At 46.2% G+C, this 16,021-nt stretch overlaps 1 protein-coding gene across 1 annotated transcript in view; it reads left to right on the forward strand.

Moving 5' to 3' along the window:
* The window catches only part of tmem106c (transmembrane protein 106C), a 33,306-nt gene extending 17,716 nt beyond the window's left edge, over positions 1 to 15,590 (forward strand). The window contains exons 4-7 of the mRNA XM_038786462.1: positions 6,772 to 6,912; positions 7,235 to 7,284; positions 8,307 to 8,360; positions 12,494 to 15,590. Of these exons, the coding sequence (XP_038642390.1) occupies positions 6,772 to 6,912; positions 7,235 to 7,284; positions 8,307 to 8,360; positions 12,494 to 12,611 (363 nt within the window). The 3' untranslated portion in view covers positions 12,612 to 15,590. The remainder of the gene's footprint in view (positions 1 to 6,771; positions 6,913 to 7,234; positions 7,285 to 8,306; positions 8,361 to 12,493) is intronic.
* The last annotated feature ends 431 nt before the right edge of the window (positions 15,591 to 16,021 follow it).

A 16,021-nucleotide genomic window follows, 5' to 3' on the forward strand; every position in this document is an offset into this window, starting at 1 on the left:
TTTTGGACTACATGGAATAAAACGTCTGGGGGCGGGCGCAATGTTCAATACAAAGGGTGCAGTTTTACCAAAGGTTTCTGTGGAAATGCCGCAAGCTGCCTGACGCTAGGCCCAGTGAGGCCGTCACTGCAACAAAACGTTAATTGGTCCACTAACGAGGCCCCATGGCATCACGCCAGAAATCATGGTTCACCAGCTGATTTGCTGGGACATACACTCCATCTCCCTGCTAACAAATGACAGCAGCACTTAAACTGCTCTTGCACAGCTGACCCCACAGCTGGCAGCCATGCCGCCAAAGAGACTAGCTCCAGTTTGGTGATGCAGACACAGGACAACTGGATGTGGGGGAGGTGAGAACTGAGGTCCTGACCCCCTACCACCAGGGCCATTTGGAACAAGGTGGCAGCGCCTGTAAGCTTTCTCCAGGAGAACGACACCCCCGTGCAGCAAGAAGGTCAATAAACTCGGTGGGTGGCACCCCCCCAAAACCTCTGTTCTGTGCCCCATGGCCAACCGTTCTGCCCACACTGTCCCAGCCACCATCACTGTATTGTGCCTACCCCAACAATGAAAGATGTGTGGCTCGCGATGTCCCCTCTGTATCCCCACAGGAGAAGCTGGCCCGCAAGAGGGGAAATGGCCCAGATGGGCGGTGGGTGTCAGACACGAGTCCTCGCCCTGTACGAGGAACAGGCCCTGGCAGTTACAGGGGTGGGGGTGGTGGCGGACAGATCAGTTGATGTGGAGGTCAGGGTACAGTGCAGAGGTGAGGATCCACCCAATGCTAAGCTGCGTCCCAGTCGGATGCAGAGCCTCCAGACCAGGTTACCCCAGAGTGATACAGATGCTTGGGGTGTGGCCATGATATTTGGGTGGGTGACACTCCAGCAGGTCCATAGTCGAATGGAGGAGTCTCAGATGCTACGGGTACAGGAAATGGCACCAGCAATGAGTGGCACTAAGGCCAGCACTGCTAGGGTAGTGATGACAGTGGAGAGTCTGGTGCAATGTCGGCAGCATGAGTGGAGGTGTCCAAGGCATGGCTGTCAGTGACTGCTAACAGAGTCCTTGACAGCAGGACCCAGTTGCTGTGGGGTGTGACCCAGTCTCGGGTGGGCATAGCTGACCTCCATAGATTGTAAAGGAGGTCCCAGCACTATTTGTGTATCCTGCTCTTGCAGCTTGCTTACCTAAAAATGTATAATTACAAACCTGTTGCTGCTCCTGATACTCTATTGTGTAATAGTAACCTATACCTTTGCAAATGCCTCTTGGAAATCATAACACCACATCTACATGTTGCCCTTTATCCTCCTTGCTTCCTCAAAGGACTCGTAAACACTTGCCCCCGCCTCCCCCTCCTTTTCCTTTCAATGAAACTGTTTTTACAGGGTATGGGTGTTGCTGGTTAGGCCAGCATTTATTACCCATCCCTAGTTTCCCTTCAGAAGTTGGGTGGGTGAGCTGCCTTAAACTGCTCAGAGGTGTAGGTACTGTTGGGGAAGGAGTTCCAAGATCTATTTCCAAGTCTGAATGGTGTGTAACAAGGGGGGCCTCCAAGTGGTGGTGGTGGTTTCCCAGATTTCTGCTGCCCTTGTCTTGGAGGGTAGTGGTTGTGGGAGCCAAAGGTGCTGTCTTAAGGAAGTTTGAATGTTCTTGCATTGCAACTTGCACATGGTACACATGGCTAATACAGTATGCCAGTGTAGATTTGAGTGAATGTTTGGAAGGGGTAGCAATCAAGCGGGGCTGCTTTGTCCTGGATGGTGTTGAGCTTCTTGAGTGTTGTTGGAGCTGCACTCATCCAGGCAAGTGGAGAGTATTCCATCACACTCCTGACTTGTGCCTTGTAGATGGTGGACAGGTTTTGGGGAGTCAGGAGGTGAGTTACTTGCTGCAGGATCCTAGCCTCTGTATTTTAATGGCTAGTCCAGTTCAATGTTTGGTCAATGGCAGCCCCTTGGATGGTGATGGGGGAGATGCAGTGAGTAATGCCATAGAATGTCAAGGGGTGATGGTGTGGATGGTCATTGCCTGGTACTTGTGTGGTGCAAACATGGCTTGTCAACCCAAGCCTGTGTATTGTCCAGGTCTTACTGCATTTGAACATGAACTGCTTCAGTATCTGGAGTCACTAACACTGCAGTCATCGTGATCATCCCCACTTCTGACCTTGGGTGGTGGACTGAAAGTCATTGAAGCAGCTGAAGGTGGTTGGGCCTCAGATGCTACCCTGAGGAACTCCTGCAGTGATGTCCTGGAGCTGAGATGATTGACCTCCAACCACCACAACCATCTTCCTTTGTGCCGGGTATGACTCCCAACCAGCGGAGAGTTTCCCCCCTGATTCCCATTGACTCCAGTTTAGCTCGAGCTCCTTGATGCCACACTCGGTCAAATGCTGCCTTGATGTTCTTGCCTCAGATTTTTTTAAATTTTTTAACCAGGGTTGTAAGGTGGTCAGGAGCTGAGTGACCTTCAAACTGAGTGTCAGTGAGCAGGTTATTGCTAAGTAAAGTGCTGCTTGATCGCACTGTTGACCCCTTCCATGCTGATCGAGTAGACTGTGGTGGTAATTGACTGACTGGGTTGGATTTGTCCTATTGTGTGTACAGTACACCTGGGCAATCTTTCCACATTTGCTGGATAGATGCCATTGTAGCTGTATTGGAACAACTTGACTGAAGTTCTGGAACTCCAGGCTTTCAGGAATATTGTCAGCCTTTTGCAGTATCCAACGCCTTCAGCTTTTTTGATATCACCATGGGGTGAACAGTTGGCTGAAGACTGACATATGGGCTGGTATTCTCTGACCCACCACCGGGCTGGAGAATTCCCGGGGGGGGGGGGGGGGGGGGGGGGGGGGTGGTGGGTGGTGGTGGTGTGAGAATTGCACCCCGACACCGGCTTTCCCATTCTCCGGCACCGATTCACGGGCGCCCATGGGATTCCCGCTGCGCAGATCGGGGGCTGTTAACAGCGGCCCACCGGCGATTCTCTGGGCCCCGATGGGCCATTTGGCCGAGTCCCACCGGCGTGGGTTACTCGGGTCCCACACGGCAGCACCTGGAAGGTGAGTCTGCGGGGGGCTGTCCTGAAAGGGGGTGGTGGGGGGTGGTGATCAGGGCCTACCAATCAGTGGGCAGTCTGGTTTCATGGGCACCTATTTTACTCCGCACCGGGCCCCTGTCTGGCTCCGCCATATTGCCTGGGGACCGTTGCAGAGAAGGGAACCCCATGCATGTGTGGATATATGGCAGCCATTCCACGCATGCGTGGGCTGGAGCTACCGGGACCACTCTAGTGCCACCTAGCCCTCTAGGAAGGGGTGCATTCTCCATTATCGGGGGCCATTGACGTGGAGTGGTTGGCACTGCTTTTCACGCCAGCGTGGGGACATAGCCCCATTATTGGAGAATCCAACCCCTGAATTGTGGGGTGCATCCCCTCGGCGTCTGGCTGAGGGTGGAGCATCCCCTCGGCGTCTGGCCGAGGTTGTTGCGAATGCTCTATCCTTAAAACGATGGGGTCTCCTCCAGTGAGTTTAATTGTCCACCACAGCTGAATGTGGCAGGACTGAGGGCTTGGATCTCATCCATTGCTTGTGGAATTGCTTGGCTATTTCTAATAGTTGCTGTTTGGCATGTAAGTAGTCCTGTGTTGTAGCTTCACCAGGTTCACACCTCATTTTTAGTATGCCTGATGTTCATCCTGGCATGCTCTCCTGCACTCTTTTGAACCAGGGTTGATCCCCTGGCTTGGTAATGACAGCAGGGGATCAGTGCAGTGGTCACTTCTATGTCCTGTAGGGATAGTTAGAACTGTCAGTAGTGGTATTATTGAGCTGCTCTTTGAAGTTCCCCACCCAGAGTACATTCTGTGCCCTTGTACTAATGACTGTTGGGCTGTTTGAATTGTCTGAGACAACTCTCCATTTTGGCACCAGTCCCCTGATATTAACCAGGAGGACTTTTGTGCCTAGGTAGATGCTAAATGATCCATCGAGTTTCATTCCAGTGGCCTGCTCAGCAGGCTTTTGGAGTCTATTTCAGTCTGGAGTCATGTGGCAGGTTTCCTTCCCTAAACGGCATTGGTGAGCCAGTTGGGTTTCACATCATTCGGCATGGTTTTTTTCATGGTCATCATTAGACTTTAACTCCAGAGGCTTTATTGTCTTTGAATTCCACCATCTGCCATGGTGAGATTTGAAACTGGGTCCTCAGAGCATTCTCTGGGTTACTACACCAGAGACCATGCCACTGTCTCCCTGTTGACAACCTGATGCTGAGATCTGTTTTCTGTCACCCTCCTTTTCTGAATAAGTGTTACTGTTGCTGTTTTTCCAGAATCTAAAGGATTTTTGGAAGGTTGCGGTTTAGACTAATGCCTCCTTTCTTTTGCAGCTACTTTCCAGGCCCTGGGCTTCGGTCTTTGGGTCTAAATGAAAAGCGAAGCCTACCTAGGCCCATTGCCCCAAAACCCCACCTCTTTGGACAATTTGGCATGGTCAGTGCACCTAATCTGCACATCTTGGACTGTGGGAGAAAACTGGAACACACCGACACGGGGAGAAATGCAAACTCCCCACAATCGCCCAAGGCCAGAATCAAACCCAGGTCCCTGACAGAGGCAGCAGTGCAAACTACTGCCACCATGACGCTGTGGGAAGATTTAGAAAATTATTCCAGAGATTGGGGACTTTCCGTTTAGAAGCTGTGCTTGTTCTTAAAGATTTGAATTCAAAGTCTATATGGAGTAACTGTTCCCTTCTGGTAGTTGTGGAATATACATATCTGGCAGAATGGTTATAACTTTTGTCTTTAATAACCTTTTCAATTTTTGCTGCTGTAAAGTTATGAACATCTAACTTGCTAGCAGTCTGGGTAACTAAACTGCAAATAGATTTTCAATATTCAAATAGTATTGTCCTATGCCAATACTGTCTGACTTTATTTCTAATCCGTTTGGCCAAACTCTGTTGGATCTGCTTCTGCTTGCTGATGACATAAAATCTCTGTTTCAGAGCAAGCTTTTTCCTGATGTACAAAACTAACTTACTTGGGGAAATGCATTGCTGCATTTGAAATCTGCAATGATAATTAGTGGCATTGCTTTTTGGCCAGTCTGAACCGAGTTAGTAAAAATAAACAGGTCTGTGCTGTTGGTTTCATACTGAAGACTCTTCTGACTACTTGGAGTAGGAGGGCGCCAGACTTTGCACTTGGCTGTGCTTCTTGTGGCATATATCTGGATGGCGACGGTCACAATGTGGTGGATGCACTGTCTGAGGCTGCTGCACTGCTTGCTCCCTGTCTGAGACCTCTGACACCTGGGTTTCCATGTCCTAATCTATGACCTCGCTCTCATTTTGGTGTCTTGACCCCCTTGCACGACTTTGTGCCAGCCCCCCTGGCAGACGATTGTCTCAGAGATCCAGAAGTTTGGAAAATAGACTGCGTCACTGGTACAAATAGTCTGGGTGTTTTTTTTGTTGAGCAGGGATACACACCTGCAGCTCCTGGCCATGGCACACTTTCCCACCAATGACTCAAAGCAGGACTAAGACCTGATTCAGAGCCTTTGGCACCACCCACAGCATGCAGAGTGGTCCTTAGCAGAACAAGAGCCTGGCCCATTGAATGTTTGTACTGTCCTTTCCACCAGCCTGTTTGAATGTGATACAGGACCATATGGGTGTGCTGCACTCTGTTAGCCAACTTGTGAAAAGCACTCCATTATTGGTAGCCAACACTTGGGACACATGTGTATTGAAGGGCGAGCAGAATTTTTCAATGATCACTGGAATATGGCACAGGCTGACAACACGTGTACTCCAGGCCTCTGAATGGGTGTTGTGATATATTTTTGGGAAGCAAGGTCCAAACTGCAAATATGTATGGCTTTGTCAAACTTGGTAAGATGGGCTCTCCATGCAGGGCATCGGGTAACTATCTCACCAGGAGGCCCTGTTGATGGTTAAGTTGGTCCCCATACAATCTGAGGTCTTTGAGCACCAGAACCAAAATGCACAGGCCTGACTTCGAGGCTTTTGCTAACAAAGAGTAAGGGACTGGACAAGTTCTGAAATACCTTGGGATGTGCCCCTGATTTTATCCTGTTGACAGTCATGCTTTCCAACAACTGAAACCATGGCTTCCATGTCTACCTCCATCTCCCATGTCTAATAGATGCCCATTAACCTGCACATCCTGATGAAGCCACTTGTGCTGTAACACAATTCGGCTGCATGAACTCCACTGGTTGATCAGGTGGAAAATGTGAGCCTTTGGTTGGTGCCTGGATCACTGACTGACTGACTGACTGACTGACTTGTGCCTTGTGCTCCCTTTGGTGCCAACACATGCATTCTGTGTACTGTGTCCAACCCTTGCATCAAAACACATCTGTGCCCAATCTTCAAAACAAAGGCATGTTCATTTTTACAAATTAATAAAAAAAAATTCCAATCATGGTTCATCCAACGGTGTCCGTAATCCAGTTGTATCCTTGCCACTGTTGTAGGCCACAAATGAATCTGAACCAAAGTTCGTAAAAAGAAACTTTGGCTTATTGGAAAGCAATTCTATTTACAATCTATGCCAGATCCCTGTCTGTTCCACACCTGGCTGGCTTTTTATACAGATCTTAATAAAAGGGGAATTAAAAACCTGTGATTTTTGTGCTTGTTGAATAGAACTTGAACCTCTACCTGAACAGGCTGGGGAATTTGTGTTCTGTATTTAACCCAGTGTTTTTTTTGTATTTCAGAGTACCCTCAATATTAGCAATTCCAATTTTTATACAGTTTCTGTGGACTCTCTTGCCTGCCAAGTCCAGTACATGAAAACTGTGATTGGAACAAAGCAACTCCACAACATTTCTGTTATACCACCTCTAAGTGAGAAACAGGTACTGCGTGCCATTTTTGCCTTCCCTTTTCACTTGTTTGTGTTTTCTTTTGGTTGTTGTTGTTGTTGTTGTTGTTGTGACTCTCTTCAATTTGAGCAATCTTATTGTATTTTTTTTTTGCACAAGGACCGAGGGAAAACTGGGACTGTTGGGTTGAGGGTCCTTGCAGGAAATCGCTTTGGATTCAGTTCATGCTATAGCTTTGTGCCTCTTTGGAATTTGATTTACACTACATTCTTGTAGCTAGTGAAGAAGATTTCAGCTGATTTTTAGATTGAACCTAGCATCCAAAGTAACTTCATTTATCTGCACTTATTTTTAGGTGAACTACACTGTTCGAATGGAATTTAGTGGACCACTAGCATATGTATAGTAAGTAAAAAAAATTTTGTCCTAAATTCCAGCAGCATTATGGCGTGCCAATCATTTATTCAGTAAATCTGTGCTGCCATAAAACTTTGGGAAGCAGCCACTGCCTGTTCTATGATTTTAGATGACAAAAACATCATCCAATAGCTCTAGATTGAAATTTCAATTACATATTGAAAGAAAATGTCGCAACAAGGCACTGAACCTTTGACGGTGAAGTTTTACTATTACCATGTTATCTTGGCTTATAGTACTCTGGCTTTGCTTCCCTAATGACAAACTTCAAACAATTAATTTACAAAGATCATAAAATCATAGAATTTGCAGTGCAGAAGAAGGCCATTCGGCCCATCAAGTCTGCACTGGCCCTTACAAAGAGCACTCTCTAGTGAAGCCCACATATCTACCCTATCCCCGTAACCCCCACTTAATTTCCCTTAGTGTCCAAAAGATGTTTAACATGGCCCATCCACCTAACCCGCACATCTTTGGACTGTGGGAGGAAACCCACGCAGACACTGAGAACGTGCAGACTCCGCACGGACAGTGACACAGCTGGGAATCGAACCTGGGACTCTGGAGCTGTGAACCAACTGTGCTAACCATTATGCTACCGTGCTGTCTGATCTTTGGCTAAGTGGCTACATTTTGGGATTGGATTGTTTAATATGAGGTTGGTGGTGATTGGCCAGCCAGTGTCAAATGCTGTCAATGTATTTCCAGTGTTTGAGAATAGATAGAACTTTCTTTTATTTGGCTTTCTTTTCAGAACCATGTTATGGAGATGGTTGGGATAAATTATACTGACAGCACTTTAATTTACACCTTGAAAGGGGGCTACAGTTAAATGCTTTTTTTCTCTCTGCCCAAGATCAGACATCATTAACTGGCCTTCAGTAAATAGAAACCCCTTGGTTTACCCAAGGTGTGCTGCTACTGAACTACCAGTTATCATATTGTAATGAACCTGACATTATTCTGACTTAATTGACTAAAACACTTTTTTTTTTCTCCCCCCTCCACAGCACCTTTTGCACAATGCCATCTATCAAGGTCCACAATATTGTTGTCTTCTTGCAGTAAGTTATTTTTAAAATGTAATTGACAAAGTGTCCTTTACTTGTTGCAAGTATTTTTAATGATTCCCAATAAAGGGAGCTTTCTTTTTTGGGGTGGGGGAGGAAAGAGTGAGGGGTAACGCAACAAATCTGCTCTGGTTAGATTTTGTGTCTGCCAGTGAGTTTAACGTTTCCAAATCCTCATACTGGCAATTCTCTCAATGTAGAGTACAGTAAGAAGTCTTACAACACCAGGTTAAAGTCCAACAGGTTTGATTCAAACACGAGCTTTCAGAGCGCAGCTCCTTCCTCCGGTGAATGGCGAGTATGTTCCAGAAACATTTTATATAGACAAAGTCAGAGATGCTGGACAATGCTTGGAATGCAGGCATTTGCAGGTAATCAAATCATTACAGATCCAGGGAGAGGGATAATCACTGGTTAAAGAGGTGTAAATTGTCTCAAGCCCGAACAGTTGGTAGGATTTTGCAAGTCCAGGCCTGATGGTGGGGGGTGGATGTAATGCAACATGAATCCAAGATCCCTGTTGAGGCCGCATTCATGCGTGCGGAACTTAGCTATAAGTTTTTGCTCGGCAATTCTGCGTTGTCGCGTGTCCTGAAGACCGCCTTGGAGAACGCTTACCCGGAGATCAGAGGCTGAATGCCCTTGACTGCTGAAGTGTTCCCCGACTGGAAGAAGTATACCGACAACTCCACAACCAGGAACACTACAGACAGTTACCCGCAGACCCAACCAAGGAACACATCCGCCAACTCAACAGACTGATCAGGACCTTGGATCCAGACCTTCAGAGCACCCTACGTGCTCTCATCCCACGTAATCCCTGCATTGGAGATCTCTACTGCCTCCCGAAAATACACAAGGCCAACACACCAGGCCGTCCTATCGTTTCAGGCAATGGGACCCTGTGTGAGAACCTCTCTGGCCACATCGAGGGCATCTTGAAACCCATCGTACAAGGTACACCGAGCTTCTGTCGCGACACGACGGACTTCCTACAGAAACTCGCCACCCATGGACCAGTTGAACCAGGAACATTCCTTGGCACTCTACACCAGCATCCCCCATGGTGACGGCATTGCTGCAACAGCCTCAGTCCTCAACACCAACAACTGCCAATCTCCAGGCGCAATCCTGCAACTCATCCGCTTCATTCTAGATCGCAACGTCATCACCTTTGACGACAAATTCTTCACCTAGATGCATGGAACAGCCATGGGGCCCAAATTTGCACCTCAATATGCCAACATCTTCATGCACAAGTTTGAACAAGACTTCCTCACCACACAGGACCTGCAACCGACGCTATACACCAGATACATCGATGACAGTTTTTTCCTTTGGACCCACAGCGAAGAATCACTGAAACGACTACACGATGAGATCAATAAATTCCATCCCACCATCAGACTCACCATGGACTATTCGCCAAATTCTGTTGCATTCTTGGACACATCTCCATCAAGGACAGTCACCTTAGCACTTCACTTTACCGCAAGCCCAGGGATAACCTCACGATGCTCCACTTCTCCAGCTTTCACCCGAAACACATTAAAGAAGCCATCCCCTATGGACAAGCCCTCCGTATACACAGGATCTGCTCAGACGAGGAGGAGCGTAACAGACACCTACAGATGCTGAAAAATGCTCTCGTACGAACAGGATATGGCGCTTGACTCATCGATCGACAGTTCCAACGCGCCACAGCAAAAAAACCGCACCAACCCCCTCAGAAGACACGCACGGGACACCACTGACAGAGTACCCTTCGTCGTCCAGTACTTTCCTGGGGCGGAGAAACTACGACATCATCTTCGCAGCCTTCAACACATCATCAATGAAGATGACCATCTTGCCAAGGTCATCCCCACACCCCCACTACTGGCCTTCAAACAACCGCGCAACCTCAAACAAACCATCATTGTTTGCAGCAAATTACCCAGCCTTCAGAACAGCAACCACGACACCACACAACCCTGCCAGGGCAATCTCTGCAAGACATGCCAGATCATCGACTCGGATACCACCATTACACGTGGTAACACCACCCACCAGGTATGCGGCACATACTCGTGCGACTCAACCAATGTAGTCTACCTCTTACGCTGCAGGAAAGGATGTCCCGAAGCGTGGTACATTGGCAAGACCATGCAGACACTGCGACAACGAATGAACGGGCATCGTGCAACAATCACCAGGCAGGAATGTTCCCTTCCAGTCGGAACACTTCAGCAGTCAAGGGCATTCAGCCTCTGATCTCCGGGTAAGTGTTCTCCAAGGCGGTCTTCAGGACACGCGACAACGCAGAATTGCCGAGCAAAAACTTATGCGTGTGGATCTTAGCTATGAGTGCGGCCTCAACAGGGATCTTGGATTCATGTCGCATTGCATTCCCCCCCCCCCCCCCCCCCCCCATCATCAGTGGTAATCTGCAGGACATTGATAGTGGTGGATTCTGCAATGGTAATGTCATGGGGAGATGGTCATTGTCTGCCATTTATGTGACACTTGCCACTTGTCAGGCCTTGCTACATATGGCTCAGACCATGCTTCAGTATGTTCAATGGTTTGCTGGAATGGAATTGTCTGAAGACTGGCAAGTGGAGAAAGCTGAAAAGGATCGTCCAATTAGCACTTAAGACCCCCCTGGGCTAGGATGTGGTCAATTTGAGGCCTGTGACCCAGAGTCGTAAGGCAATTGAATTGGCCAATAATACTTGTTTTTTTAAAAAAGCAAATATACCTGAAGTCTGTCTTGGCTGCCCAATAAGTACAGTCACTAGGTTTGTAAATGTAAACCCAATCACTATTTAGTTATAGCAGATTCAACTGGTTAACTATCTAATTCCGAATAACCCCAATTGGGGTGTTTATTTTAAAGAAAAGTCCGTGTTTCAGCTGGTTGTCTTGCAGCAGACCTTCCTTCAAGGCAAGCTTTCCGATCCAGGGCTCTTGTGTGCAACCTGTAATGGTTTCATGGTAGATTCATTCAGGTTTTCTGGGTTCAATGTACATAACACACACCCTGGGCTGAGAGGAGAGGAAGCAGGTCCTTGCCCCTGCGCTGCTCGAGTAAGACCCAATTACCACCCCGTTACTGGGCAGAACCTAGCAGCACCGTAAACTGTTATGTGGGATATATGGGATCTACAGCACAAACTAGCCATTTTGACCAAGCAGTCCATGTCATTCTGCCATCTTTTGAACATGGGGTTTAATTGTGTATTGCCTTTCACAGCAGAACTGCAGAGCTTTTGTTTGACCTGTTTGAGATAGTTTAACTGTGCTACATCTGTTAACATGCATGTACTTCTGAATAACTTCATTTAAAAGCAGGCAGCTTTTTTTCTGCATGCATGATGCTGCTCCTAGTGCATTCTGACAAAATGTAATTATCTGAAATGCTAGCTTTCTCTTCCACCTTAAAAGGTGAGGACGAGTTGGCTCTTTGAAGGGGTAAACTGTATGAATGTTGCCCAGGGAGGGGCTGCAAACCACATTCATGTGTTTTGGTGTAAGACCTCTTCCTGTGCTCACCCCAGTCCAACGGCAGCATTAAAAAAAAAAAAACTGCTAGCTCTGTCCTGAATCTGTTCCTGCAATGCATGGGGAATTATCGCTGTGAAGACAGGACTTTCTCCAAGGACTGTGTGCTGGTCACTCTCCTATACAGTAGTCCCCCTTTATAACGTGGGTGTTGGGGTCCAAGACAGCCACCCGCGTTGCATCCGAGCCGCGGATATCCACGATGGGGGTTAATTTTAGAATACAGGGCTACAGAGGGGAGGGGCGATGTGAGACCATGCTGGTCTTGCAGAGGCCCGTATGACCTCCTCCTCCTGTGTTCTCTGCTCTCCCTCCAATCAGCCGGCAGTGTCAATTTCAGCGGCCGGCTCACTTTGATCCGGAGAGGGAAGCTGCTGCTCTCACTGAAACAATCAGCCGGCCGCTGAAGCCCCCCCCCCCCCCCCCCCCGCCGTATATCGCGAACCGTGGTATTGCGGAGCGCGGTATAACGGGGGACTACTGTATCAACATCAATCCTTTGATGTAACTCCACTTACAAGTCAATTTGTATGACTTATCTGCAGTTTAAAAAAAAAAAAAAAAAAAAATTCCCTCTTTTTCAGGACCACAGTGAAAAGCTCCTATTTGGGACATCCATCACAGAACTCTCTGGAAGCATACCGATATCTAGATTGTGGGTCCAATTCTACAGCATACAGGAGACCTCCTTTGAATCACTGAGACCGTATTGGGATAATGGTTCCGAGCAGCTTGTAATTTTGTTCTCTTTAACACTGGACATGTCTACTTTTTGGTGAGCAGTGACTGCAGCTCATAATTCTGCACCTTATCTTTTATGCATGGTGGCCATGTCCGGCATCTTTAACTTGGGTTTTTAAAAAAAAAAAAAATTGTGAACCAGGCTTTACAACCTCCCTTGAGTACCCACTTTTCCATCTCATTCCTCCCTCCCCAAGTCTATGTTCCTTCAAAACCTATCTCCTTCATGCAGCCCACCCCACAAGCTTCCTATGGCCTAAATAATGAAGTTTTAATACAACCAAGTACAAATTGAAGCACTCCAAAAGCAGCACTTGACCTACAATGTTTTTCTCCTCCCCACCGCCTAGAGTATCTCTGAATTTCACTTCTCTCGCTGGGTCCATTTCAAAACCATAATGGGCATGTATTGCCTGACTGCAAGTGAGGAGGATTAAGGATATGTCATTTGTTAAAGCTTTCTCACATTCATTGCAAATCAGTATACATGAGGAACTGAGCATTGCAGACCAAAAACTCTGCCAGATGGTTAACGCTATCGCAGGAAATGAGCTTTTATATCTTGATGCAACTTGAAAAATGTTGCATCATATTGGGTTTGCCTTTCTACCACAAGGTATTTAATATATGAACTACTCGTTGCATAAAACACTAAATTTGATGTGTCCTGATGGCAAGCTTTATTATTTTGGTCATTTCAACAGTTTGGATGTTTTCTCCCTAAGCTTGTTGCACTAGTTATGGCTATTGATACTGTAATGTTTAAAAGGCCACACATAATTTTATGGCTGCAGAAAGTAAACCCAGAGACAGCTGAAGCCATGAAAGCTGGTCTTCAAACCGGTTTTATTGGAGACTGATTATTATGGCTTGGCTTGCCAACCTTAAAGATGATTGTGTGAATGTTGGGAAGACTGGAAGTATACATGTTTTTATTCTTGTGACTGAACAAATGTCTGTATAACTGAGAATGGATTTTATTTTAGTGTAATTTATTCCAAGATGTTTTTTGTACTCGAGGGCCCTGTATAGGATAACTCACCTGGATTCCTAAAAGTGAAACAAAAAGCAGCCACAGGTAGCTTACTACCAAGTTTCAATACTGCTCAGCATGGTTGTGATTGGATGATGCCTTTTTAAATATTTTGGTCAGAATGTATTCACACTATCTTGCATCTGAGTACTATGCATTCAAATATGCCCCGTCCTTGGCTAGTTCTTTTGTGGAGCACTATTTCACAGAAGTAATTGGGTTACAATCCATTCATGTTGAAAACATGTGACATTAAAGTGGAGAGGCGGAAAAGAGAATGCAACATAAAACCTAAATTAGCAGCTTTCCTTAAAAGTAACTTGCCACTCTACTGCTTTTTCTGGTAGGTGCAGTAACTTTCTATTCACCAGGTTGGCAATTGATCTTTTTTTAGCAGTATGTCAATACCCCCCACTACTGCTTCCAGCCAGTATTGCCGCACAAGATTGATTTTTGCTTCCAATTCACAAGATTGATTTTTGCTCCCAATTGCACTTTGAATCGAGCCAACTGTACTAGCACTCTACCACTGGAAAGCTTATTTGGCACTTTAAGTTTCACTCTCCATAATCACCTGAAATAATATAATCACCTAAAAATGTATATGGGCAGTGGTTTGTGAACAGTATTAACTGGGGCTCTTCCTGCAAATAGTGTTTGCAACTGTCTCAATGCCTCCCCATTGGAAGTATGGGGCATCACCACTATGGGAACCTCTGGGGCGTCACCACTGTTTGTGGCTGCTTTTTGCTTTTACCTGCAGAAAGACTTGTGATCAGTCATATATTGTACTGCATTGTTATTTTTCTGCCAAGGAAAGCACTCCAAACTGATGTGCATTGTTTAAATGTAATGCTGTCAGTTAACTAGCACTTTTTCAAATAAATGTTTGATAGAGGACTAGTGTACTGGCTTATAATTATCAATAGCAATTGTGAACAGCTGCTGCTCTGGGGCTAAGTGTTTCTTGCTACTGTACTTTAGTGCAATTGCTAATCTAGTGCCATGCCTTGGCCATGTAATCTTTTTAATGAGCTATTAAAGTAACCGTCTGGAAATTTTGCGCAAAAGATTCCTTCATAGCTGGGCTGCTTAATGGTTACTGCATTCTGTACGCAAGCAATAAAATTTCTCCAATCTCTCGAGTATATGCATAATGCATACATTGTTCTTGTGATGAACCCATGTGCTGGGAAAAGCCTGTATTTTATTTCCATGCAATGTCCCTCGAAGACCAAGTGGTTTGGAGTATTCTGAAAGAGGGGTAATTGGTTTCCTGATTATGGTCCAATTGGGTTCTGAGAAATGCCCATGTGACTGTAGGTATGAACAGCTAAGAAGCAAAGGGTAAGTAGAAAGTCAGTTGCAGTGGGGTTGGGTTTCTGTTTGGCATTTCGGAACTAATTTGTGTGAAGAAATGAAGGAATAAAGTTCTCTCCAATGGAACAGTTTAGTCTTCAAACGTGTCATGATGTTGAAGTAGATCATTAGTGCAGCAGACTTGAGGGTCTGAATCGCCTACTCCTATCTCTGATAGAGCACAGATTGTTACTGGGTACATTATCCAGCTGCAAAGGCTAGTGGAAGACCAGAAGGAAAACTGATTGCAAATAGGGCAACACCCATTGCTGTTTTGCCAGAGCCCAAGATCGATAAAGGGACGTGATGAGTCTCTGGGGGTCCTGTGACTGTCGTTGAGTGACTGGGTTCATCGTGCACCTTGTCAGTGGTAACTATGTCCTGAGACTAATACAGCAAGGGCTGAATGAGTCGGAAGCGAGACCCTTGTGGTGGAGGAGAATTGGAAAGACTGGTGGTACATGCCACTGCCTTTTCTGCAGGATGTAATGTGAATGCTTGTAACTGAGATGTATCTTCAACAATTAAAATTTGCTTTGTTTGAAATATCCCTTGCCTGTGATTACATTTTGTTTTTAATGGAAGTTCCCTTGAGGGGGTGTGGAGCTGTGTGCCTCATCCTTTTTTTGAGCTTAATAAATGGACACTACTGTGGAGGCAGAATCCTTCCACTTAGCAACTTCAACTATGTGTAAGACATGTAGGTGTTGACCCTGTATTTGGACTATCTCCATTATCTTGTTCCTGTTTACTGTGAGGAACCCTTTTTGTATGCTGACCTATCTTTATTCCCATGGCGCAAATTCTGCCCAGTCTTGTCAGGCAGTATGCCAATGTATTCACCCCTCCAGTACTGCACAAATGCATTGCTTTTCGGTTGGTCTATTCTTCAATCCTCCTGCAGTTGTCGTCCCTCATTTTTTGATTCCATTCTTTATCTTTCATCATTACGTGCTGTGTTCAACCATCTCAATTGCAC

This window comes from Scyliorhinus canicula, chromosome 28 (assembly GCF_902713615.1).
Source record: "Scyliorhinus canicula chromosome 28, sScyCan1.1, whole genome shotgun sequence".
In the NCBI taxonomy this organism is placed as follows: Eukaryota; Metazoa; Chordata; class Chondrichthyes; order Carcharhiniformes; family Scyliorhinidae; genus Scyliorhinus; species Scyliorhinus canicula.